Genomic DNA, 25,573 nt, shown 5'->3' on the forward strand with positions numbered 1-25,573 from the left:
TGAATGAGATTTTTCACACGCTTTTATGCGTTTTTCCTCCGCAGTGTGCGAAAAGAGGTGATCACCGATCGTCGAGATTTGCTTTTTTGTTTGACTTCTTAAACGCACATCATGAAGATTCTCGCTACCGTTTTTCATTCTTAGGGACGCTGAATAAACATTAGCGGCCAGACTCAGACCAGAGGCAGTTTATTCTCGGACGAGCCGATCGTTAATATGAGCGGTAATTCGCATGACGGCGAAGCTGGAAGCGACTCTAGGAAAGCTTAGCTCAACCTGTATTCTACCCGGCGATAGAAAGAAGTGTAATAAAGTCTTATGATAGCGAAAAATCGCGATTATCTACACCCTAAGCAAGCAACAACAGGAAAAAAGAAACCAATCTACGCGCTCCACGTAATAGAGTCATCAAAAACACCACGCAAAAGAAAGCAAAGCGAAGAAAAAAAAAAGAGTAGCCGAGGGATACCGTGCTAGATCCGGTGGGAAAATGTCTTGGACGGACCATTGCGAATGCTTGCGAATTCTACTCCAGACGGAACGGTTCCAATGCAAGTTCTACTCATGGGAAAGATTTTGCTAACCAAACTGTTTCTAGTTTTTTACTTGAAAATTATTAATTACTTTGAAGCATGAAGAGTCATGGTGATAAACATTTGTTTTCGTGACTCAACATTATTATTACATTACCTGTTTTGAAAATGGTATATTATGTATCGGAGATTTTAACTAATTTAACTTAATGACAATCTATCAATAATAAGCTTAAAAGAGAGTAACGAGTCTTTATACAAAGTTATCTAACATTGTGTTGCAACTTTTGGAACACTGAAAACCAACTGTTGTATTAAATTTTATCCTTTTTGATCGCAAAAATATGTGAATGCATGTTATTCTGTTGTTTATTGACACTTTTTTGTAGGGCATCAGACTTGAATGAAAAATACTTTTTAATGTGATCTGTTTTTTTGTGTGATTGTATTCTAACATCAAGATAAATAAAAAATATTCAAAATTTACACAAACATGACAATGTATATGGAAGTTGTTTAAGTGGTACAAAGTTATGTTCAATGTTGCACCTTTAAACAAAAAATCCCAAAACACGTGTGTTTAGATTTGTGAAGTGAATTACAACTTCCTCCTCGTCGAAAGAGAACGTGTGCTCCAGACAAAAATATCAAGATGTAAATATCGATGAGTTTTTGGGGCTGAGAAAAAGGTCGCCTCGGGGTAAAACAAAACGCATCGTGCCACATTCCCTCGGGGTGAATTTGGAGGCCGATTTATTCCAACACCTTCGTGCACGGAAGGAAACTACAAAGAGTGCACAAAAGAGGGCAACAGATCCTGCCGATGGCGTAATAGGGCATCGAAAATGAGAGTACCAGGAGGGAGGGTCACCGAAAAAAAGATTCATTTTGGAGCTCCGAAGTGTAAAAATGTACATCCATCATCCACAAGCAACTGCAACTGTCCGCACGAGTGGGGAGAAACAACTTTCACCCTTCCCAAAATGGAGCAAATTGCAAATCCCGCATGCTGCCGTTGGGTTTTCGCCCGTGGGTGCGAAACTCGGCCGTCACGAGGACATTATGTCAGGAAACTGGTTTTGTTTTCGGCTGGTTTTATGTCACAAGCGAGAAGGTTCAGTGGGTGGGTTTCTTTAACATTTGCCCGATCACGCTGTGTTTAACGCTTCCTTGGTTTACTTAATGAAAATGTTTTCGTTGCGATGAGTTCCTACGGACGCGGTAGATGATTTGGTACACTGTTTGACCAACAAAACACAAAAGGTTCGATCGAAAAAGGGCATGTTGTAACGTGCGTGTAATAAATTAGTCAACGTGACGAGCCGACCCGTCAGCCATCAGTCCCTATCGCGATCCTTTCACCTCACCGATCGTGTGTGTGATCGTAAATCATGTCGGTACGCCCAAACTGTATCTTGTGGACGAAAAACGGAACCCATTATGTAAGGATGACTTCCGAGCTCGAAAGTGAACTTTCGTTAAAATGAATTAATTTCTCATTTATTAATGCCCTCATTTCAGAAAACGATTGAGCTTCGAGTTCACAATCAAAATGGAAATTTGAAGAAATGCAATATTCCACCCATAGACTTATGGCTAAGGCTGTTTAAAAGGTTTAATTTGTAAATTCGTGTACAACTCGATTCTTATTTCCTTACCCACTGGTAGATTGTTGTTTGGCAACAAGTTCAGGAATGTATCGCAAACAGCAGGAGCACATAATTAACCGCTCAATTGTTCGCTTACAAAAACGTCAATCTTAGACCTCGGTCTTAAAATAATTGTCGGCATAATAATTTCTTCCTGCTAACCGGAGTTACCTTAGCAAGGGAGCAACTTATCGAAACCAGTTCGAAAATCGGATACAGGCGTTTTTATATGTGCCCCACGCTGGTCGTTGGACCGGTTGGTGTTTTCCTGGGAGCAAACGCATGGTAGCGGTGGACTCGCGAAGGGAGTTGTCTCGACCATCAGATAAAAAAAGGCCGAAACGAAAGGGAAGTTGGTGATTGTTGGTGCGACGCGACGTGAGCGAAATCCAGGCAGCTTTTGAACGTTTGCCTTGGGTCGAGCGGTGAAATGTCGACCAAGAAAACAGACCAAGCAGTCAGGGTAAGTATGCAGGAAACATTAAAGTCCAGACGGAGAAGCATTGGGTATCAAAGAAGGAGTCGGTAAGTGTTGCAGATCGCCAGGGAGGTGGTCGTACTGGGATTGCGATTATGCTACCATATTACGTTCAAAATGGAATGGTACGGACAGTTAAAAATTAAGTTTGCCATTGAAGTAGTTTATGAACATATGAAATGGTCGTTTAGTTCATGCATTTAAGCTATAATTTTATAAGACATTTCAAAAATATGTAGAAATATTCTTGATGATAGAATAAGAGCATATTATTTGCTTTGTCTGTATGGATTTTATTTTTTTTATGGACAGTTTATTCTAGTCCATGATGACTACCAGTCAGTTTTAGTCTTTGTACGACAAATTCCTCATACCGAAGGTGCTTATGTTAAGTGAAATTATGGTTCTAGTCCGATAAGATATTCATGTTACATTTTAATAACGTTAAAACATGGAAAATATATAAATATATAGCGCATTGAGGAGAATACTTTCCAGAGTTATGAACAGGTAAATTCAAGCTAAAAAATACCTTGGATGGAGATACTAGCAAATAGAAACGAAAGTGACTAAATTTTACCGATTGTTGAGTTGTTTCCAATACGGTATCGAACATCAACAGTAAAGATATTGCAGAATCTTAAATACTAGTAATGCTAGATTTTGCTTTTCGTAGTAGTTTGTTAGTATCTCAAATCTCAAGTAAGAGTAAAACTTTGTTTGAAGAGGTTATGGTGGTGTGGTGTCTGTACTGTAGATATTACAACGAACAAGAGATTCGATGATAAAATTCAGCATCACAGAATGAATGTCAGAAAAAGGCTCTCATAAACTATATAATTTCCTAACAGTTTCTTTTTAGGTTTTATGAACTGGTAATTCATCGGTTGGAAGCTGAAATATATGATCTTATTCATAAAAGGAGTTCCCTGTCCGTCCATCTTTGTACACGAAATGTCTGTTATTTGCTTCCAAAAATTACCGGGTACGTAGCACCTTTGCCACTCGTACATCACTCAAAAGGGCCTTTTTTGTACCGATTCCCACGTCATCTAGTGGTGCGAGATGTGATTGGGAATCAATGCGGGATTGAAAATAAACGATCCCCATAAACGATGACCATTTCAATTACGATCGATCGTGACAAATTGTTCCAATTTTCTCGACCCGCACATCTGATACGCTCCGCTCTATGAGCCAGTAAGGTATGATGAATTTGACGGATTCGCCTGGTGAAAGCATGAGTTGAGGGGGGTAAACTTACCTCTTGAGGAAATCGGAGTACTCCGCCTGCCGTATGAGGCCGGTTCGCATCATGATCGTCTGGAAGCATTGCCGCTCGATCGCCCATAGCTTGCAGTCGGTGGCGGCGGTGATCGTGGCCGTCCGCTGGCAGTGGTAGAGGATGGCCAGCTCGCCCAGAACCTTGGCGCCGGACAGCGTCGACAGGTACTTGCCCTCGCGCGACACCTCAACGCGGCCCTCTGTGAAGAGAAAGAGAAAGCGATTACAATATACAAACTTACAACAAATAAACCACACAAACTGGAAACTAAAATAATAAACATGGCAGTTTTGGTATTCATTAATTGGTCCAAAAATTTATCTTTCGCTTCAAACATTGTCAAAACTATTTTCAATGCTGTTTTGTATAGTTTATTACAATTAAAACATACTTTTCTACGCAGCTTTTTGAATTTCATAATTATAATGACCTAATTTCACAAAAAACAAACCAAATCAATTTTTAATCCAATTGAAATAAGATAACAAACCTTTAATTTATTTGAGACACCAACTGGAGGGAAAGTGCAAAACATAACGTCACGGAAAAGTGGAAAAGCGACACAACTATGCCCTCTTCCGGAGGTCCGAACGAACTCATTTAGCTTTATGTGCCGTTGTATGTCACACATTCTTGCTTCTGTCCACAGCAAACGGAAACCATCTCCGGGAGGCATCTCGGAAAAATGTTGATCACCCCGATCGGTCGGCCCGATATTCCGTGTGGGCCAGCCGTGCCGGTTTTCCTTTCGTTTTTCACACACGAACACGGGTAGGACGGCTGGATGGATGGATCAATCACATCCGCAGTCCACCCGGTCGACCCTATTCCTTAGGCAGAGAACCGGACCAGTTTGCCTCTTCTTCCGGGCCTTGCTTTTCTTTGCAGCCTGCTAGGCCCTTGAGCGCAAAGCAACCTCCCGTTGCAAAAGAAGAAAACATAAAGGGAAATGGTCGTACACTCGACAGCCCGTACCACGAGGAAGCGGAAACGTGTGGAAATTTTATTAGCCCTGCATCGAAGGGAAGGAACTAATCGTCGGAAGCGATCCTTAATAGAGTAGAAGGAATGCGCTTCAAGCGATTAGAAAAGAGTTGACTTATTGGATCCTGTTTTGTGGCCATTTTTTTGTACGATTAATAGGCATTTTAAGTCTGACTCAATAAGAAGTGGAAGTGATCGGTAGGTACAATGTATTTCAAAAGTAGTTGTAGCGTGATTGCAATAAGTCACAAAAGTTCAAAATACTTGAGTTTACAACTTCATAATAAACACATTGTTTGCATCACCATAAAGCTATTGCAATAAATGAAAACGATATGATCAAAGCCAACGATTGCAATATCTTCCACCCTAGGCAGCCGACGACACAATTGAAATTTTTCTTTTTCGCAATTTCATCGACGCAATTTGTAACGATTAGCAAAACGATGGAAGCCACAACACACAGAAACACATACTCGCACACCCCTGATGGTACAATTTACAGCTCGTAAAAAACAACAACCACCCCCGGGGAGTGGTTTGCAACATAAATAAAATGGTAGCACAAACGAGAGAAAAATTTGTGACCACTGGCGAAATTGGCACAAAATGGTGCAAACAGTGCAATTACCTATCGCACCTTTCACCACCCCGGGTCACCTCCGGTGTGTGGCCTCCCTCGGGCCGGCGCTGTAGCAAATGTAAGATCGTTCCGTTACATCAGCTCAGCATAAATCAACGCGCGCCGGAGCCATTTTGTGGTGAACCCGCGGGACGCAAAGATGAACCAACCATTGCCCGCGATTGATCCGATTTTTGCAACATTCTCCGGCATTTGTATTTGATTAATCGCAAACAAGATGCTCCACATGAAGCAATCGGTGAGGGGGAGCGCAAAACATAACCATCTAACACACATGCGCAGTGATTTGTGTGGTGGGAAAACAAAGAAGGGGAGCCTACAAAATTCTATTTTCACCCTTCCATCGCTACCAATCAAATGCTTTTTCTTTTTTCTTGCACACCAATGCCATAATCCTTTGTGTGTCCACTAACGAAACACACACACATGCAAACACATGCGTTATGCTCCATGGGGCACGTTTTAAAGGGGTCGGTTTGGTTCGTTTTCTTTTTTCGAAGTTTAATGATGAACAAAATATGAAACGTTACCTAAGCGTGTGCGGTTGCACTTGATGGGGAAAGCCCTAAAGTGAGGGTGTAGTTTTTAATAAGCCGAATTAACCTAATTAATAACCCTTCGGCAGTGTTTGAGTGGAGGGTTTTGTTATGTTATACTATGTGGGTGTTATGCGTGCACCGATTTTTTGGAGAATTATTTTTTTTCATTAGGCACATTACACATGTTTGCTGATAAATCTTGGTGGATAAATTTGAATTGAGTATCATCATAAATTTTTCAACTAAATTAATAATCTATTCCACAACACACAAATGTGTTGAATAACTCTCCATAGTTATAGACACGGTCCTGCTTTCAAGAAAATAAATGTAAATAATATTCATTTTCGTAATTTTCCGGACGGAGGCGAACTGAAACAAATGGAATGCAATAGTGATAGTGTACAGTATGCACGTTGTCAATTACAATCATCCCAATGACATCCGGGAAGGTTCAAGTTGATCGATCATCGTCACCTGTCACCAATCGATGATGCGAAAAACTTTGCCTTCGATCATAGAAAAGCTGTCTTTGAAGGTGACAGGAATGCATCGGACCCTCCGGAACGATCGACCCGCGATCCCGCTAGAAACCGTCGTCACGCGTTGTGCGTGTGTGGATTAGTTAATTACCCCCCTTTGCCTTACCATCGCCACCGTAATCACCCTCCCATCTAATGGCATGCAAATGGGGTCTGCCCGGCCGCGCCTTTCCCTCATAACGGTGGTGAGCTGCACTTGAAAACGTGTTCACCACCCTCGGTTGCGCAACACTGCACCTCCTCGATCGTCGTCGGCCGAGACTTGACCGTCAGCACGCGTGATCGAAGGGCATCCCCGGCCCGAAGAGTGGCACGTTTTGAGCGACGGCTTTTGTTTTCCCGTACGACGACAAAACGACGGGGTTGGAACAAACGACCGGCCGGGAGTTTATGGTGCACGGGTTGGAAAACAGGTGCATAATAAAGTCAAGGCATGGAACAACAAGAGATGTACATCTAAAATGGCGTAGTACCTGTTTTCTACACGTGTGAACACAGGGTGGAAAAACGGAAAAAAACAACCATTAAATGGTGATAAACAAACTGGAAAACATCCATGCAGAGACTGTTTATAACTAACTTTGCCCGGAAAAGCAACATCCTCTTCTTTGAGAGATCACAAATATGCCCCAAGAGATGGACGATGGTACCGTTTTGGTCGCGGAAAGCGGAAACATATCTTATCACCACGCCAAAACAAAGCACAAACAACCTGGTTCGACAAATGCGTTACGCCTCGATGTGGTTTTTCCACAATTCTGCCGACCAACAGCGCGATGCCGGAAGATGCTGCAACCGCAAACGGAGGAAAACCGATCATCACCGACGCAGAAGGAGAGGACAAAATGGCAAAGCCCGGATGACACGGGTGGACATTTGCTTTTTCGCATCAGCTGTGATGTCGCACAAACCGGTGACCATCAACCGGGGTTGATTTTACTTTATTTCCTTTTTCCGAATGTGCGAACGATTGCGTAAAAGGTTTGCTGCTTAACGCTATGTTTTCACCATCGGCGGGTGCCACAAGGAAATGGTAACGAAATGCCACTGTCTGCGGTGACCGTTACGGTGTTTGTGTGTGTCTGATGGATTGCGGAACTGCGGTCAGTTGCATTAAGTGTCCCATGTTTTCCGTTTTGTCATCGTCGATGACAAATTTACCCTCGGCGACATCATGGTTCACCTTTGCCGACTCCAATTTTCGACCGCTTCACCAAGGGTTATGCTGAAATCGTTCCAAACGGGTGCTTCTTTCGCTTGCGAGTGTATTGGGGGTTTTATTTTTCCTTTTTTGCCACCCCCTTAAGGTCACGCCGCTTCGTAACATTTTGCTCGCTGGGACGTTGCAATTAACCTACAAAAATTATTCGCAACTCCACGCTGATGTGATGTTCGCTTTTCTTTGCCATTCGAAGCGTTCGGTCACTGGATAGTGTGTTTTTCTTTCGCTAAGAAAATTGCCTCCGTCCATTACCGAACCTCTTTATTGTTTTCGTGTAGGAATAGGATCCAGATGCGTACCCCCATCGATTGTGGCCCATCAGTTTTTGGGAGCTCTGCCCGCGTAAGGCTTTTCTTCGCTGCATGGAAAACCCTTTACGTTGAATGCCGTTTCATTTCTCCGCGGGCAAACGTTGTAATTATTGCCCAACATTTGTCGGTTGACGATGACAGATGTTTCGTGTTTTTTTTTGGCAATATTTATCCCGAACACATACACAGGCTCGGATTTGGCTTGCGCAACTAACCGACATTATGGGAGGCTGCAGGCGAATGGGATGATCGATGTCAGAGGAGAAAGTTCGTACGCAGGGCACAACATTTAAAGGCCGAGTACGTGTCAGCGGGTCAGTGAAGGTAATTTCGGAAACAAAAGTGATTTTCCGATGGAAACACATTTTAATTATATACCTACGACCCTTCCCGAAGCGAGCAATGCGGTTCCGAAAGTGTGGTTTGCCTTGTACAAGATGAGATTAAAAAGTTTTTTTAAATTACAGGGTATATGGATTTCTTCCACGAAAGTAAAAAAGTGATGTACAAGGGATTAAAAAGAAAAAATAATATAATAAAGGTATACAAGTTACAAAAAAAAACGAGAAAAACATTATCAGAATGATGGAAAGTACCCAAATTAACCACGGAAAGAAAAGGGTAAACAAATCAGGTCGGCAAAGTTCACCACACTTATTGGTGCAGCGATGTTTTCCCCCGCTGTTCTAGCGAAGAAAAGAAAAACCCGTTCACTGGTAACGATGAAAAATGCTTTATTTGTGCTATTATCTATCGTTAACGCCAGTGCTAAGGCATTATCTAAATCTATTCATGCAAACGAGAAAGAGACGAACAGAAGCTGCCCTCACAGTTCTATTGAAAAACCCCCGTTTGATTGATTGCTGGGGTGGGCTATTTCTCATTCAATTTTTTTTCCCTCCCTCCCCGAACGGATGAATGTGAATCTCGACGGGTTTAGAGGTCGGGAGAAAATTAATCATACCTCCGGAAAACAGTTCCATTGACGGATTTTTCGTCAGCATTGATCTGTCGACAGGCGGATGGAATGGAAAGGGGAGAAGGTTCGATCATCGTTCAGCTCGAGGAAGTCTATCACCAGTCCATTCCCTTCCCAGCGCAACTGGGTTAAATGCCCATCCATCCGTACATCCATTCATCGATCCCATCCATCGGAAGCGGAATTGCTAAGTACGTACGGCTAGATCTGCGTGGTTCGTATGCAATTTCAGCCACATTTCACCGTACACTTTCCGATCCGTTGTTCCGCCCAGAAAGAAAAGCAAGCACAAGTACAGCCGGCAACTCCGTTCGGGTTCGTTTCCCCGGCGTTGGATTGATTTCTGGATGTGGAGAGGTTATTTTTCGGAAGCGAGTGTCTATTCTTCAACGCAATTGTTTGTTAGTACTGACGAAGTAGGCCAGTGGAGTTTGGGAAGCTTTAAGAAACTCTGTTTGTTTTTCCAGACCCTATTCGATGGGGTTTCCTCGCATCCCGCATGATGCTGAAATTGGGAAGCGATCGTGCGAATTAGGTTTAGTCGAGCCGAACGGCCAACATTAAGGGCTCAAAAGCAGCTCTTATTCAATTACACTCAAGAAGAAGGCTGATGAGTTGTTGCTGAAGCAATTATTCCATTTCATCGTGTATAACTGAAAACCACACAGCCTTACTGCGATTAAAGAGGTTTAAGATATTGACTATCTCCCGTTTTTTTGCGTGTATCATATTACCAATGTACATCATCTCCCCAGTAAGTTTGACTAATTTTGCCAAACATTTGATTTTTGAAGGGATTTACGATTTTATCACTTTTCTGTGTATATTTTGTATCCTTATCCTGTTAGCTGCATTAATGTTATACTTATTGGCACCTTTTCCCAAATTAATTGAAAGCCACATTGAGTTTTTTTTTTCGAAATCTATATTGAAAAAGAAATCCCAAGTGAAACAATAAGTTTAAAACCATGAAAATAGACAAAGATACAAACCAAAATAGCTGTGAAACCGGTTCCTGTACATAAGAACTTTCTTATTCTGTTATCAATAAACATGGCTAAAAAAATGGCGCGAACACTACGGTAAAATATTGGAAATACCGAAAGAAATACACCTTTAACAGATCGATCGTTTTTAGGGGAGAAACAATCTATCAACATTTTCCCATAAAATGTAGATCATTTGCAAAACAAGTTACAATAATTCATGATGTTTATGCCCATTACTCATTGTTGCAATTCAAATTACCTAAGAAACTTGTGTTTGCTCAGACCACAATCCGTTCGAATTTGACCGACAAACATGAACATGTTAAATGAATGGAAAAAAAATTTCCTAACACTAACAACCACAACACAACGTCCATTATTGCCAACGACGTACCGGCATAAATTATTACAAATTTGTTTGCGATCGTTGCCCTCGCCACTTTTTCCGTCCCCAGCCCCGGTACGCAGCAACTCGGGCGTGACATACAAGTTGATTAAGTAATTCGAAGACCTTTCGGATCGTATCGAAGAGGATCGGCGCATCTTCCAACATCGTCCAGTCGGAAGACGGAAGACGATCGAGAGAAACATGTTACCCTTTCCCGATCGGACGAAACCGAAACGTGAATGTTTTACGACATGCAAAATGGCGACGGTGCGATATTTATTTCTCATGTTTCCGCAGTTGGCAGTTTGTGTTGCCGTAATGGATTCCTTTTTCTGCGAAGTTTCGAAGTTGCTTGCAAACTTTGTATCTCTCTTCCCAACGAGGATGAGTCACTTTGGTTACCGACTTATGAGTCACCCGGATTGCCGGGTTCTTGAAGGTTGCGGCGTCAACGGGTAACTATACGCCTCCGTTTCGGGGTCCCATAGTCCCCTTCCGAGAAGGAAAGGTTACTTGACCCAATTTTGCATAAAGCAGCAAACTAAAATGAAGCACAACACAAATCCCGAACGAAAAGAACACTACTGAAACTCTCCGGCTTCTTCAACCTTGTGAAACGATTGAAAACGAATTATGCGGTTCATTTAACCCGTGTTGCGATCCGGTTTGGGCATCCATTTTCCTTCAAGCTTGTAGAAAAAAAATAAGGCTCGACACAAAAAGGGTTCGCAGATTTCTTTCAAACGTTAGTTAAGCCAATTTTCCAGGAAATTATGACGAGAAATGGCAAAACCCCTATCTAGACGATCGTCCCTTCGCAATAAAAGAGAAAGAAGAGATTCGCCGGAAAACTATGCCAGGTCCAAGCGATGCCATCAAGATCATTACCGCTGAACAATTACTCCTGAAGGGGGCAAATTGATGCTTCGGTGTCCGCGCAGATCGAATGCAGTAAAATGGAGGAATTGAATCAGCGATTAAGCGCGCGACTAGCTGGACACTTTCCAACGCCATGCGCCCGGCGGCCAGTGGAAGTCAATCAATTGCTCGTGGAAAAATGGTGACGCGTCCGATTTTCCTCTCTTTGTTTGACTTCATTTGAGGCGAAAGGAACCATTTTTTCCTTCGATCAACAAAGGGGTGGCCATCGTGGTCATCTTTCGCGAACTGCGTCGACCTTACGGGTCGCGTGCTAGATGATCGATTCGTGTTGGTTGACAACGAAACGGCCACCAGCTTCCCTCCAGCGACTCATGGTGTATGTGTTTGACGAGAAACTAAAACCAACCATCATTTCCACGCCAGCGATTGGGTGTCGTTACGCTGCGCAATCACTTCGGGCGCAATTACCCGGAGGCGGGTTTGGGGAGGCCGGTTTTGGCAACCCGAAATACTGCCGCAGAGGCTGCGTCTTCTGGGGCACTGGGACATACCAGCGCCCGGTCGGCCGGCCGATCTGGGACAGCTTCAGAAAATTGGCGCACGCTCGGCGCGCTTGTCTCGAAATCAATTGCTCGAGAAAATTGTTTTAAGCAACGACCCTCAACATTCGCTTTCGGTGTATGACTTGTTGATTTTCTTCACTCCGGGTTGTTTTGAGGCGAGTTAGATCGAGCCGAAGTAGGACCCGTGCACAAACGGTTACATTTTAGACCTTCGCTTCCGCGATTCAACCTGCTCGATTATGGTGCGTTTTTCGAGGGTCTACGGAACAGCGACTTGCTTCCGTGGTTGTGGAACTGGAGGACACTTGAACGAGGGTACTTTAACGGGGGTTTACATTGGGACGGGGATGCGTTCGTTAAACGACCCGGAGATTGATTTCAGGAAGCCGCGAAAATTACGGCAATGTCCTAGATTTCAAGGGCCTCATCTCCGAGACGCCTTTCACTGAAGGGGTTTTATTCATGTTGGTGAGTATGTTCGGTGATAGAAATATCATGTGGAAAACAGTGTTTTAAGAGATACTGAACCAATGGTTCAATTGTTATTCAAATAAAGCATTATCGGAGTAGAGCCTTTTTGGTGCTCACGATTTAAACCACTTTACATTCGATTCTCACGAGCATTGAAACGTTCACTTCACGTTCGATTGCACTGAGTGCAGTGTGCAATCGGTGTGGGACAAGCGAAATAGGTAAAAAAGAAACCCCTCGATGGAAACCCACTGTTGCTCCGGTTTTCTTCATCAGCGAAGCCTCGGGCGACAACGTTATTGTCGATGGCGCGCCGGATTATCGTAATTGATGCCCACTTTGAGACACCTTCCCCCAAGGGCCACCGGCCGTGCAATCATAATTAGTAAATTGCGCCACTTTTGAGGCACATTTCGAAACACAAACCCCCCCGCACGGTGGAAAAGTGAGATCTGATACGCATTCAAATGGGCGATATCGCGCGATAAATTCGAAATAATTACCGTTGCAGGCCCGACGTGAACGGTTTTGAAGTGAGAGGACGAAATGAAACCGCAGTCAAAGATCGACCGCCTTTTTGGGAGTGAGTTTGGAGTGCACTTTTCCTTTCTGCGTCGGCGCACGTTGGCTTGTCCCAGTACTTTTCCCATTTTCTCTTTCAATCGGCATGTTAGAAAACTGAACGATTTCGGGGGGAAACCCCACCGTGGGATGCACCACCCAAACCGAACGGAGACCGATTGCAGTTCGCCCACAGGCGCGTGCCAATCGAACAAAACCGGCTACACATTTTTCGTGCATCGCCGTTTATCAATTTGGGCGAGGGAACGTTATGCAAACGGGCATTTTGTGATGATCGCTCAAAGGCATCGTTGGGGCTCTTGATTTCAGGTGAAGTTTCTGATAAAATGCAAAACCTGAAGCCGAACTCGACGAGCTGGAAAGTGAAAAGCTGCTCAATAGGAATGAAATTAAAAGCGAACGGCAAAACCGAAGCTTGAAAACGCTCGAGCATGATTGCAAAATTGCAAGATTGCCGTCGCGGAGAATGCGGCCCATGAGTGGCGCAAGGTGCGAAAAGGCAAAGAAAAAAACCCACCCGTGTTGGATGTCTGGCCAGAATCAGCCGGCTTTGTTCATGCGCAAACGGGCGTACGTGTTCGTTACAACTTAATCACACGGTTGTTGAAAGGGAATACGCAAGAAGGAGGGGAAAATGCAAATGTTGGAATCTAACTTTTCCCAACATCCCAATCTGCCAAGCCACCCGCGAGTAGCAGTGGAAAGTGCAACGGCTTCAGACAAGGGCAATCCGTAACAATTTCTCCGGTTGCTGGTGTGAAAATTCAATTACGACATGAGACGAATGCGACAGCAGAACCATCCAAAGCAACTTACGTCCAGAGTATAAAATATCTCATAAGTGAGATGGGATGAATTCCCCGAAACAATTGATCGATTTATAAATAATTAAATTCGAACTTTGCGAAATGAAAAACCTTTTAAAAAGGTAACGTTACTCTCAAGGATAAAGTAAAACCACAGGAATCAGTAAAATGCATCAGAATATTTACAAAATTATACAATCTGTTCCGCACTAGGTGAGAGCAAACGGGAAGGTAGGTAAAAGTAGGAAAAACATTCAAATTCAAACATTTAGGTACAATGAAAATCAATTATTGTTTAAGGACGAAAAATTATATGATACCTACTGAAAAATCTTAAATGATTTTTCACTTGTGTGAAAATTTAATTTTGCTGGTTTTATCACATGTTTATTTGTTCACTAGACAAATTTAATTACATTCCTTATAATAGTGAAAGGAGATTTATAATGACAGTGCTTCTTAAAAAGTTTCAGAATATTACATATATTTGACTATGTGTAGAAGCTTTTCAATAATTTTTTTCCAAGATAGCTTGTGCAATGAATTTTGGCACTCGGTTGTAACCGTTCAGCCTTACAATTTTCAATAGGCTAGTTGTGTGGAAATGAGTGGACTAGAAACATTTTGTTTTAGCGAATTGGAAGAGTTTTAAAACAATTTGAGTATGGATACAACATATGATTAAGAATAGAACAGTGAACTTTTCGGGCGTATTGTAGTTGATTTAGCAACAAGATCTGTTAACAAAAGGAAAAATAAATAAGTTAACAAAATTATTTATGAAAAAACCTTTAGTAAATCAGCTTATCAATGACATTTCCATATGTCAAATTAAATATTTAATAAATCATTGAAATCGAAAAACATCACACATGAAGGCTTTCATCAGCCGCAGCTGCAGATTGACATTTTCTTCACATACCAAAAATAACTCCACGTCAGGAAGCTGTCATGCATGCACCTTCCATTTTGCTTGTGTTTCGATTCGATTAGACACCCGGACACTTTTGAGCGCCACGAGGCAGAACGCCGGAACGCGGGGCGAGGGGGGAGGGGGGGGGGGGGATTGCGTCAAAGTTCAATCAATCATTTGTTGGGTTCCGCCCGGGCGCACTCACGGCTCGCCTCTGTCGAAAGGCGCCTGCGTTTTCCGCCGAAGAAAGTGAATCCGCGCCGCGGGAGAAGACGATGGTGCGATGGACACGTGCGGACGAAGACGAGAAAAAAGTACAAAAAGCGGCGAAGCAACCGTCCGGTCCTTAAAACAAACTACGAAATCGGTTCCATGCCCCGATGGAGCGGGTTGCAGACTGTCGTTAGCATACAGCAATGAAAGCACACCGGCTAGTTTTCCGGTGGATGGAAAATTGGCCACCACCGCACCGGTCGTGTGCCATCGAGTGGAAAACCGTTTCTGTTAGTGTTGTGCTTAATGAATCTTTTGGCGAGATTCATTCATATGAATCTTTCACCTATGATTCATTCAGATGGATTCATGAATCTTTGCGGATTCGAATCTTCAAAGCTTAATGAATCTTTCGAAACCTTAATGAATCTTCATGAATCTTTCACGGATCTGTCACGAATCTCCCCGATTCTTTCATAGACGTGGACAATGCAACCAAAAAAAAAAAAAAAAAAAAGGGTCCCTCAGCCCATTTTTGGCTGGTGCCTTTTCATTAGTTGGTATGTCTTTAGGATTCATGAATCTCTCGACGAAAGATTCATGAATCCCTTATAAGGCAGAGATTCATTCAGATTCATGAATCTGAATCAGATTTACACAACTCTAGTTTCTGTTGCTTCCAACGCTCGACTGCAACGGTGTCTTCTCCGCCCGGGAGGGCGGGGGAGCCAACCGCCACACGCAAACAACAATGTCGGGGTCCACCGGTTCGGGTCAGCTTCTTCGCGGTGGTTTTCTTTCCCGAAAAGAAGTCAGAAAAACAACTCCCAGCTGGCTCGGTCCAGCGTGACCGTTTTGCCGTTTTGGCAATCCGTGCGAGAATTGCTTTATTGGCGCGACCGTTTAGCGAAGAAGTGGGCTGTAAGTGATGCGCCGCGGATGTTTTCGCCCATTGATGTTATTTCGGTTCTGTTTTCTTCCACCTTCTTCAAACCTTCTGCATTATTAACCCCCTTTGGGCGGAGAACGAACGGTTTTTTTTTATCTGGCCACACCGGCAGCATACGCACGTGGAACCTCCCACCGATCGATCGGTCGCTGTTCTGCTTCTGTTCCGGCGGTTTATGGGCTGCTCGAGCAATATTTATGATTGCCGCAGCACGATACACAACGAGCCGAAAGTAGGTTATGGCTGAAGCCGTTTGTTCTGTCAAGGTGTTTCAATCAACCCCAAGTAAACACATTGGCAAGCATTAGCAAACACGTGTTAGGAGAACGCTAAGCAACACAAGTTTCATTAGTTGCCAGCAAAGAGAGTTTCTGTTCTGTTCTAGTTGAATAGCCATGTTGGGTAATTGCGTTTTTAATGCTACCTCGAAGAAACCAACAAATTAAGATACTGACATTTTCTAACTAAATCAAATGTAAAACACGAATATAACATTTATTAAACTCTCATTTTTGCTCTGCTAACTATTCATATGTCGTTCCAATATAAATCAAATGGATTGAGGATTGTTTTGTATAATCCCTTATACCTAAGTAAATATAGTAAGTCATGCATCCTGTAAAAACCAATATAAAACAAATCCAAGGGCACTTCCAATTGATTACAAAGGAACGCAACTAATATGTTTTGCACTTATCGCAAAATGACAAACGCAAAGAAGAAACACGTGGCCAAGAAACAAAGTGCAAACTGCACATTTCCATTAACATGTCGAGTACTGTAATCCATAAATCATTCGCTCGGCAGGATAGCAATAGAACCTTAATCAACACCTCATCCAGTCAAATGTCATTTTCCTACTTCGCCTCAAACTGGTTGTTGCTAGAAGCCACTCCAATCGCAATGTTACTACAACACTATGCTTTGTGCACGTCGAGTGCGGAACTTATTATGAACCTCTGCGATAGTATTCCTTGAATCCCGTGTGTTTGTGTGTCTTTGTATTTGATTTGATTTTTTTTTTTTTTTGCTACAACCATCTTGCGCGAACGTGAGACATCATCGAACGTGGGATATCTGGTTCGTGAGGTTCGGGCAAAAAATGGGAGTGCAAATCTAGGTGCAGGAAATGAGTATGTTTAGACTGACGGTTGGAGTTTGATGGTTTGAGATTTGACTTTGCGGAGTTTCTACTTCCTACGCGCGTACCGAAAGTGAACGGCAAGTGAACAGTTCATCTACACCTAGCTTAATAAATGGCAAACGGAGGTATTTCGGTGAGCAGAAGCAGTCAAACTCCAAACCCTCCCGGTCACGATCGTGCCCAATCGATCGCAACCGGCCACAAAGGAAAGAAGGTAACCGACCAAGCCTTTTCACGGGACGTAAGGTGTTTGCGACCAAAGTGCAAATATTTCGCGGCCCGTCCCGCGAACCGTACGCCGTTGACGTGTAAATCGAACACTCCCTAGCTTTTTGGAGTCGGTAAGAACCTTCTGCGAGCAACGCCATGTACATAATTATGGGTAATTGTGGTCGTGAAGCCATTTTAAAGTTCAACCATTCCCGAGCTGAGCCATTGACATTTGGAGCGTTACCGAAGCTATACATCCGACTTTTCAGCGCACCGTTGGTACCATACCTATTTTGTGACCGCAAATGTCAAATTTATGATCGCATTCGGCACGCCCTCGATTTGGACCATTTAGAGCGTGATCGTCCACGGCGCGATAAAGATGGGGACCGTGTTCTGCAACCTGTCGCCGGCCCTTCGCCCTCGATAATGTTCCGCACGAGAGCGAGGAATTTTCTTCGTGTCGCTCCAAACGGCAAACGGGGAAAACAGAACTAAGGCCTCCCGTCGACATTCCCAAGGCTAGACAACGCTAGCCTAGATGCGGAGGCAAGCGTGAAGTGGTGGTGCGTGAAGGTGAAACCTTTTAATGATCGTGTCAAACCACTTTCTTCCAGCGGATACGTCGCACCGGCACCTTCTGGTCCGACCGGATGGGTCCGTGCGATAAGAAGGGCCGCCCAGGACCCCGAGGCCGACGGGGAGGTATGAAAATCGGGGCCGAGCAACCGTTTAGCGATCGAGCAAGCGATCAGTTGGGAGCGTTTGGTTCGCACACGGCATGGCGGGTATCTTGTCCCTCCGGTTCGATTCACCTAACGGGCAGAGCGTGGTTTGCTTTAATGGAAAATTAAATCAGCAGATCCATTCTGTTCTACATCGAAACGTCGAACAGGTTCACGGTTAGCAAAGGGGCTTGGAAAATGGGTTGGTCACGATTAAACGTTCGAGCCATTTGATATTGATCCCATGCGATTTAGGGGATCCGGATTTAACGAAGCGGTTATTATAATCTATGGTGAAGCAGCTCACTGATTACACTGATTACGGTAGCCCGAGTCATCAAAATAGTAAAATATTGACGAAGTTAAGATGCGATCTTTTAGTGCGCAATGATGTGATTAAAGTTTAATGTTTCACCAAAAATTCTTTCGACAGTGAGAATATTAAGTTTAGTCTACATCCATATCAGGGTTGGGGAATGAGATTTGGATTGGATTCTGTTACCCAAGCCATGGTCAGTTAGATCCGGACTTTATTCCAAATCCGATATGCTGACGCTATTCTCCATGATAGACGACGAAGTTAGATTCCCGTACAACCCGCAGGGGTTATCAATATATCGGTCAGTGAAAATCTTCTTGCTCTTCCGTACTCGAAAGAGTTTCGTCGGATTTGGGCAGATTCCATGTCTCGGAGGCGTATGTATGAGTCCATGTCCCAGAGCACTGGTACTATAAATCTCTGGTGTAGTCCCGACTTTGACTTTCTTGACTGGTATCGTGTCTGGATTCCAGATTAAGAGACTATTCAGATCCTGACCAGGAAAAGATTCTATAAATTCTGAGAATCATTCCCAAGCCGGATATGGATCGGCGCTTTAGTAATTACACAATATTCTTTGTCCGAATAAACGTCATTGGTGATTGGACGACAGTGCATAACATATTTTTTAAGTGGTTTGCTAATACTTTGAGAATTTTAATAAAACCATGTGCATAAAAGCGGTATTCAAGACGAACAAAACACTTCGACTTCAAAAAGTAAATTCGTTTAAAACTCAATAATATGTGTGGAACGATTTCATGATCGAATTAAAAGAAAATGTATTGAATGATCGGATGTAATAGCTATGTTTCCGAATCGTATTGCCATATTTTTCCCACCAAACATTGTTAGCAGTCTCAGTCCGTCCGGTCGGAGTTGCACAGCAGTTGAAACAGATTGCAGAACAGCAATTGTTGCCGTGTTGCCCCAGACAGACGCCGTTTACCATTCTCCGAGGGAAGAAACGAGTTTTCTTTTGCAGACTGCACTCTAGTTGTAGTTAGCAGCGAACACCACAGACGTGTAGGTGAAAAAACACCACGATTCAGCGCTGCGTAGACGAGCGCGGTGCATTCGCGCGTGATTATTTAGACGCTTTCGAAAGACCCCCTTTGGCCGGGATGGTGTGTTGTGAGTTGGAGTTGGAAAATAAATAACAGTAGGACCGGAGGAGGGGGTGGAGAAAAAACACATCTAACGACAACTCGGAGGCGAAGAACATCTGCCGGATGGCTTCTTTTATGGACGTCTGTAGCGTGCCGTTTTTCTCCCGAGCCGATTGAAATAGGCTAGGCGCGTAGGCAGGCTAGGAAAAACACGCCGGGAAAGTCGCGGGCCCTCGTGCCTAGCGATCGATCCCGGACCTTTCGCAAATAAAGTGAAAGGTATGTACTGTTGCTTTTGTTTTCGTTTGTGATCATGTCCGGTGCCGAACATTGGCAGGAAGGCGGGACGCGCGTCGGGAAGTTCATCGTGAGGATTCGTCGCGGGGTTGTGACGCCCGGAGCCGGAACGGTAAGAAATAAAACGGAACCGAGTCGGGACGGTTGAAAACTGGAGCAACAACGAAGCCACCGAGGGTAAGGACTGGTTTCCAAGGTGCCGTACTGTCCGTCGTCGGTGGTATGCGTTCGTTTTCATTCCCCACGATCGACGTGTTTATGGGAAGTATCGCCATTTTCCTCCTTTTTTTCCTGCATCGTGAACCGCTCGATTGCTGAGCTTTAAGATTGGCGGCGATTCGATTTGCCACTCGCGCACCAGAGCTCCTTTCCCGTGCGCACGTTGACATTTGCCGCGCCCTGATAATGACATTTAAGTGGCCCACACTGGAAGGGGAGGACCAGCCCCGGGCCGTAGCTGTTGGCTCCTACTAAGAAAACTTGCTGATAGTGACAAAAACGGTGCCACCCCGGACCCAGATACCCGGGAGACTGGTACGCTCCGGTCGAAAGTGGGACAAACGGTGGGGCACCGTGTAACGAGATTGCAAGATATGCTGGTTTTGCGCGATTAGCAAACGAACCCTCCACTTCGCACTTACGGACACAACCAGGGATGCTGGGTCCTGCTGTTGGGGATTGTCTTTCGATCGACTGCTCTCACTTACCTGGAAAGAAATGGAAAAACAAAGCAAAGATTAAACTTGAGCTCGAATCAATTACAAAGGATTGAGATTAATCTTAATATGGCACAGGGGAAAGAGGATTGTGAAATAAACATGAACAGGCTTTCAGAAACGCTTAAAAAGGGAAATCAAATTACACAAGATAAGTATACCGCAAAGTAAACCGTGTAATGTTTATGAGGTTTGTAAATCTTTCTTTTTTAACAAGAAAAATAAATTGAAACACAAATTTAATACTAGAATACAGGAACGATCAACGTTACGGGGTTTTAATTATCTTTTTTTTATTTCTTTTTCAGGTTCAACTGTACGAGAATTAAATCTATATTGGCCAAAGAACAGGCGTTAGCGAAAGACTCAGAAAAATATAAAATATCAATTGCATCAAGCACAATCAAATGAAGAATGACCATTTCGTTTGAATCGTCAAACTTTAAAAGTAGGTCACGAATAAACCCGGTACCAAAATGTTAAACAAAAATGTAATCAGACGGCAAATGCATCCGAATTGCAAAGCACTTAACATGCGAACCTCGTTCCCTATAAATCAACGAATCCGAATCTTTTTGAACGACAACAAATTTCATCAAAAGAATGAAACAAACGCCATTAAAACTATCGAACATTTTTGCACCAATAAAATTACGAATGATTCGAGAAAAAAGTTAGTTTATCTGAGATACAGAAAGATATTCTTTGTGTAAATAATTAATTACTCTTGAAACATTGGAGTCCGCCTACCAAAGACCCAATGCTTCTCCTGCTGTTCGGTCAGTAGAGTGCGCTTGTTAACTCATTGTGCACGGAAGTAATATGAATTCAAAAATATTCGTCCAACAATCAGATAACGTAAAACAGAAACATTTGTCAAATTTTCTCCAGAAACCTATTTTTGTCATGCTGAATTTTGGTAAGAAAACTTTGGTTAATATTCTTGCCAACCCGAATCAAAAATAAAATATACTATCCCCAATCTGAGCTCATAAATCCTGCCGTACGCGATGGGAATGGCAGCAACTCGAAAACTAATTGCCATCGATCGGGGGAAGGTCAATAATAAAAACCCGTATAAACCCGGGAACGGAGTTGCGCATATCCCACTTTGACACACCGTTATGAATATTAAGCACCGAAGGTTCCCCGAGAAAACCGTTAATGGGCAATCGGATCAATTGGAGTCAGCCAAATGGAGGGGCCAGCCATTTTTTAAGCGGTCCGTCTTTTCCTGCCTTTTTGACCGGCGGAAGCGATACTTCCAACCGAAACCGATTGAGGTGGGCCGCAACCGTAACCGGAGAAGAAGTGCCTCCCTCGTGCCAACACGCGAAGTGTTATTTTTATGAGCTGCCAAAAACCGCGCGTTCGGGACTTGCTTCCTTCTTCCTGATTGTGTCTTCGGAGTTTTTCGGGTTCGTAACATCGCAGCAAACAAAATTCAAATGCGTTCCTATTGCGATAGATTTGCGGGTTTTGCGGCGCACCGAACAATATTATCTCTGTAAAGGCCCACGCTGGGCGAGTTTATGTTTATTAACTGGCCCGAAGAAACACTGTTTAGCGATAGTGATCTTCCATTCCGCGCCGCCATTCGCAAAACAAAAGAACGATTAATAACGGATGGTTTTTCAAGGCGGAAGGACTTGCGTGGAAAAGTAAATGCAAATGAAGATGGACACAGAGAGAGAGAGAGAGTGAGCAAAGGAAGAAAACAGTTAGGGAAGAGCTTGCTTTCCCCGGAACTGCTAACGAACCGAACGGTTTGCCAATAGTTAAGATATGCGGAATATTTGGTTTTTCGATTTGGATCACCCTTTGTGAGTGTGCGATAAATATTTTCATTTATTCAAGTTTTTTATTTCGTTGTTTTGCTTCGGTTGGTTATGAATCAGGAAAAAACTAACTAACTTTTTCAAATCAACTCCCGGATAGAAACAATAATCATCTCTCCTCCGTGGCAACACAAACAATGCGTTAACAATGAAGTGATTTAAAGTTGGCCGCTCAAAGGTCGTCGGCAAATCATCGATCGGTTTGAGTGAAAAACATAGCCATTTTGTTCACTCTCACCACCCCCCCCAAAAAGAAGTAAAACATAGCTCACCAACATCGGAAAACAATCCCCAAAGGGGGCGCAAGGTTAATCGCCGTGGCGTGGAAAAGAAAAGAAAAGACCCCGCGCGGTCTCCGATTGCGATCGACATCGAAGCGCCCGGGAGCCGTTCGATGCGTACTTAACCGATTTCGGCCACTTTTACTTTCCTCGCTTTACTATGCACAAGGCGAACGTTTCCGAAACAGTTGAGGTTGTTGTTTTTTCTCGAGTCCGCGCATTTTGACGAGCTTGATTTGTGAGATCGAAGATTTGCAAACGAACGAAACCTCGGATCGGCGCGTGGATCATCAATCCATCCGACCGGCCGATCCGCTTCGGATGTCGGTGACTTTCGAAGACCTTGCGGGGTGGTACAAGAGGAAAGAGAAAAAAGAAAAAATCGGGCGCATCTTGGACGCACATGCACAAAGAAGGAACGATGCACGCGTCTTCACGGCCGGAGGAGTTTAATTTTCTCTTCCGCGCTGCGCTGTTCTTTTTTATTTGTGACGGTTTTGCATTGCTTGACGGGGACGACGATTGCGTGTTTTGTCTGTTCGGTCAATTGCACACTTTTCGAACGTTGTTCCGCCTGTCTCGTCCGGAGGGATTTATGTCCTCCATTCGTAGGTGACCGTTCCCCTCGGTCCGTGACTTCATTTGTGTCGACTGCTCGTTTTTTCCGCTGCCTGGTTTGTCGATATTTAATTTTCTTGAACCGGTTCCGCGTGCAAATAGTGAAGCAGAGTAAGCAAAGAAGATTACCGAAATCGAGGGTGAAACGATTATTTCTGTCGAAGAGAACGCCGTACGAGTTGCCGATGGTATTTGGTTAATCAAATTGGGTTTACCGTCAACCATCTTCAAAGTTTACTTCTTAAATGCCCTCCATCTCATTGCGGCCTTTCCGACCGGGGCATAAATCAACTGGCAGAAAGTGTGTCAAGGCTAGGATGAGCAGAGCAAAGAAATGGTAGAATTTGTTTGGGTTTTCAGCTGAGGACGTAAATAATGGAGATTAAAAACCACGGAGAGTGAGGTTTCAATCATCACAATTTATTTTTATAAAAGGGAACAATACTTAATCAAACGTCCTACAACTCGTTCCGGTACACGGCCCTTCGCTGGCATCGTTTTATGAAATAAAATAGATTTGGTTCCACGTACCACCTCACCTCGTTGTCCGACCGAGAAGCAACCGAGTTGCAAATTCCTCCATTTAATTTCGCTTCATTCATTTATCTTTTTTCCAAATGTTGGTCAACGTGCATGCCGGGCTTCCGTCCGTGGACCCTCACGGAGCTTCACGGTTCGCTGGCGGTGTCATAATTCACGATTCGCCATGAGACGCGTCCTCCGGCAGCAATCAGAGCAGCGCGGAAAAAATGGCGGACGTCTCACAATAATGAGCGCCACTTATGCACACATTCCATTGAAATGTGCACATGACGGTCGCGATGAGAGATGCCCCTGAGAAAAGTTCCACCGGTTTGTATCATTTTTCCATTTTCCCTTTGGCCCCGGCGAGGGAGATCTTTCTCGGTTCATAAACTATGCAAATGACTCGACGTGAAGAAGATACACCCGCTCTGATAACATCGGACGGGCGATCTGGCACATGCGGGCGACTACTGGACGTCGCGATTGGTGGACGGACAAATGAGATTAACCGTAAAACTGTATCTAAATCTACGCTGACGTTCCCGTTGGCGAAACAAAATAGGCTGACCTTAATTAAAGTTGCCTAATAGGCTGTATTATGCAAGATATTGAATCTTTCATAAGAATTAATCGACCGAAAGGATGGCGATGCCTGAAGAGGATGACCTTCTTGGCTATTCCGAGAAGCTCGAAGTATTTACTAAGCGTTATTTACGCGATCGTGCATAAGTGAATATCTAGAGAAATTTTGTTTTCAAATGCAAAAGTTGTTCATAACCACTTGGTTTAAGTTCCGTTTCTTAGTTTCTGCTTGTTGTCCGTTCGCAGTATAATCGTTTGAATCAATCGAGAGGTGTAAGTAATCGCCACGATCGTGTGAATGATAAATCCGCACGCCAGTCACGATTATTTATTTCTTCCGCCGGTGGTAATTTGTTTAGCTCTGACGCCTCCTTCGGAAAATCCCCCGTTCGCGGAAAGATGAGCTTGTAATAGATACCACTTCAATGCCGATGGTTTAGAGTTTCTCGCAAACTCATAGGTCTCATCATTCTTCATCTGTTTGTTAGTTTATTTTAAATACCGTTGGACGGGTAACTTCTATGAAGTGGAGGTTCGTTTGGAAGAAGGAGTACTTCTCTCTGTTTATTTGAATTCTTTAGAGTTAGTAGCGGTCTCCGGTTGCAGACACGAAAGTAAAAGGATGTTTCAGCGTAATGGAACGTCGGCGAGGAAACGGAGCAACAAAAATAACAACCCTCAACCACAAAGAAAAATCCCACACACTCCAACGCGATCGAACATCGTGGCTCAAGGTGCTCGTTCCGCTCGGAATCAATATGAGATATGCACACAGTGTACGGAAAAAGGTAGCGTGCATCCCTCTCGATGATCTCCATTTTATGCACGGTGCATCTTCAAAGCGGCGTTGTTCGTTTTCGCCCACACACACACACACACACACACATACACACCTACATGGCGATCGATAGTTTATTTTTGCTTTTTTGTGCGGGGAAACAAAACGATCACGATGGGGTGCGAAAAGGTGTTTGCAAGGCTAAGGCACCATTTGCGCACCAGAAGTGCACTTTCGCCCAGCGGGGAGAGAAAGAAGAAACACAAGCAAAAGTCCTCCCCACACACAATGTTTACGTAATGTTTTTTTCGTTATGGTGATCCATGAATGCATGATGCGCCCCGACGAGTGCGAGTCCGAGCTGGACGATGAAGAGTGAAAGTGCTACTTCGGGGCGGTAGCATCATCCTGCCCGGGTTTGTGGGTTTCGTACGCAGATCGGGAAGATAAACGATTGAATGCATACAACAACCCAAGAAGAAAGAAGCAAAACTCTGTTCTTTAAATCTG

General features: G+C 43.8%; 1 protein-coding gene across 1 annotated transcript in view; it reads right to left on the reverse strand.

The window, feature by feature from the left end:
* LOC131282835 (cGMP-dependent protein kinase, isozyme 2 forms cD5/T2) overlaps positions 1-25,573 on the reverse strand; it is a 35,324-nt gene that overhangs the window by 4,294 nt on the left and 5,457 nt on the right. Inside the window, exon 2 of the mRNA XM_058312376.1 lies at positions 3,925-4,144. Within this exon, the coding sequence (XP_058168359.1) occupies positions 3,925-4,144 (220 nt within the window). The remainder of the gene's footprint in view (positions 1-3,924; positions 4,145-25,573) is intronic.

The sequence above is a fragment of the Anopheles ziemanni genome, chromosome 2 (genome assembly GCF_943734765.1).
Source record: "Anopheles ziemanni chromosome 2, idAnoZiCoDA_A2_x.2, whole genome shotgun sequence".
Classification (NCBI taxonomy): Eukaryota; Metazoa; Arthropoda; class Insecta; order Diptera; family Culicidae; genus Anopheles; species Anopheles ziemanni.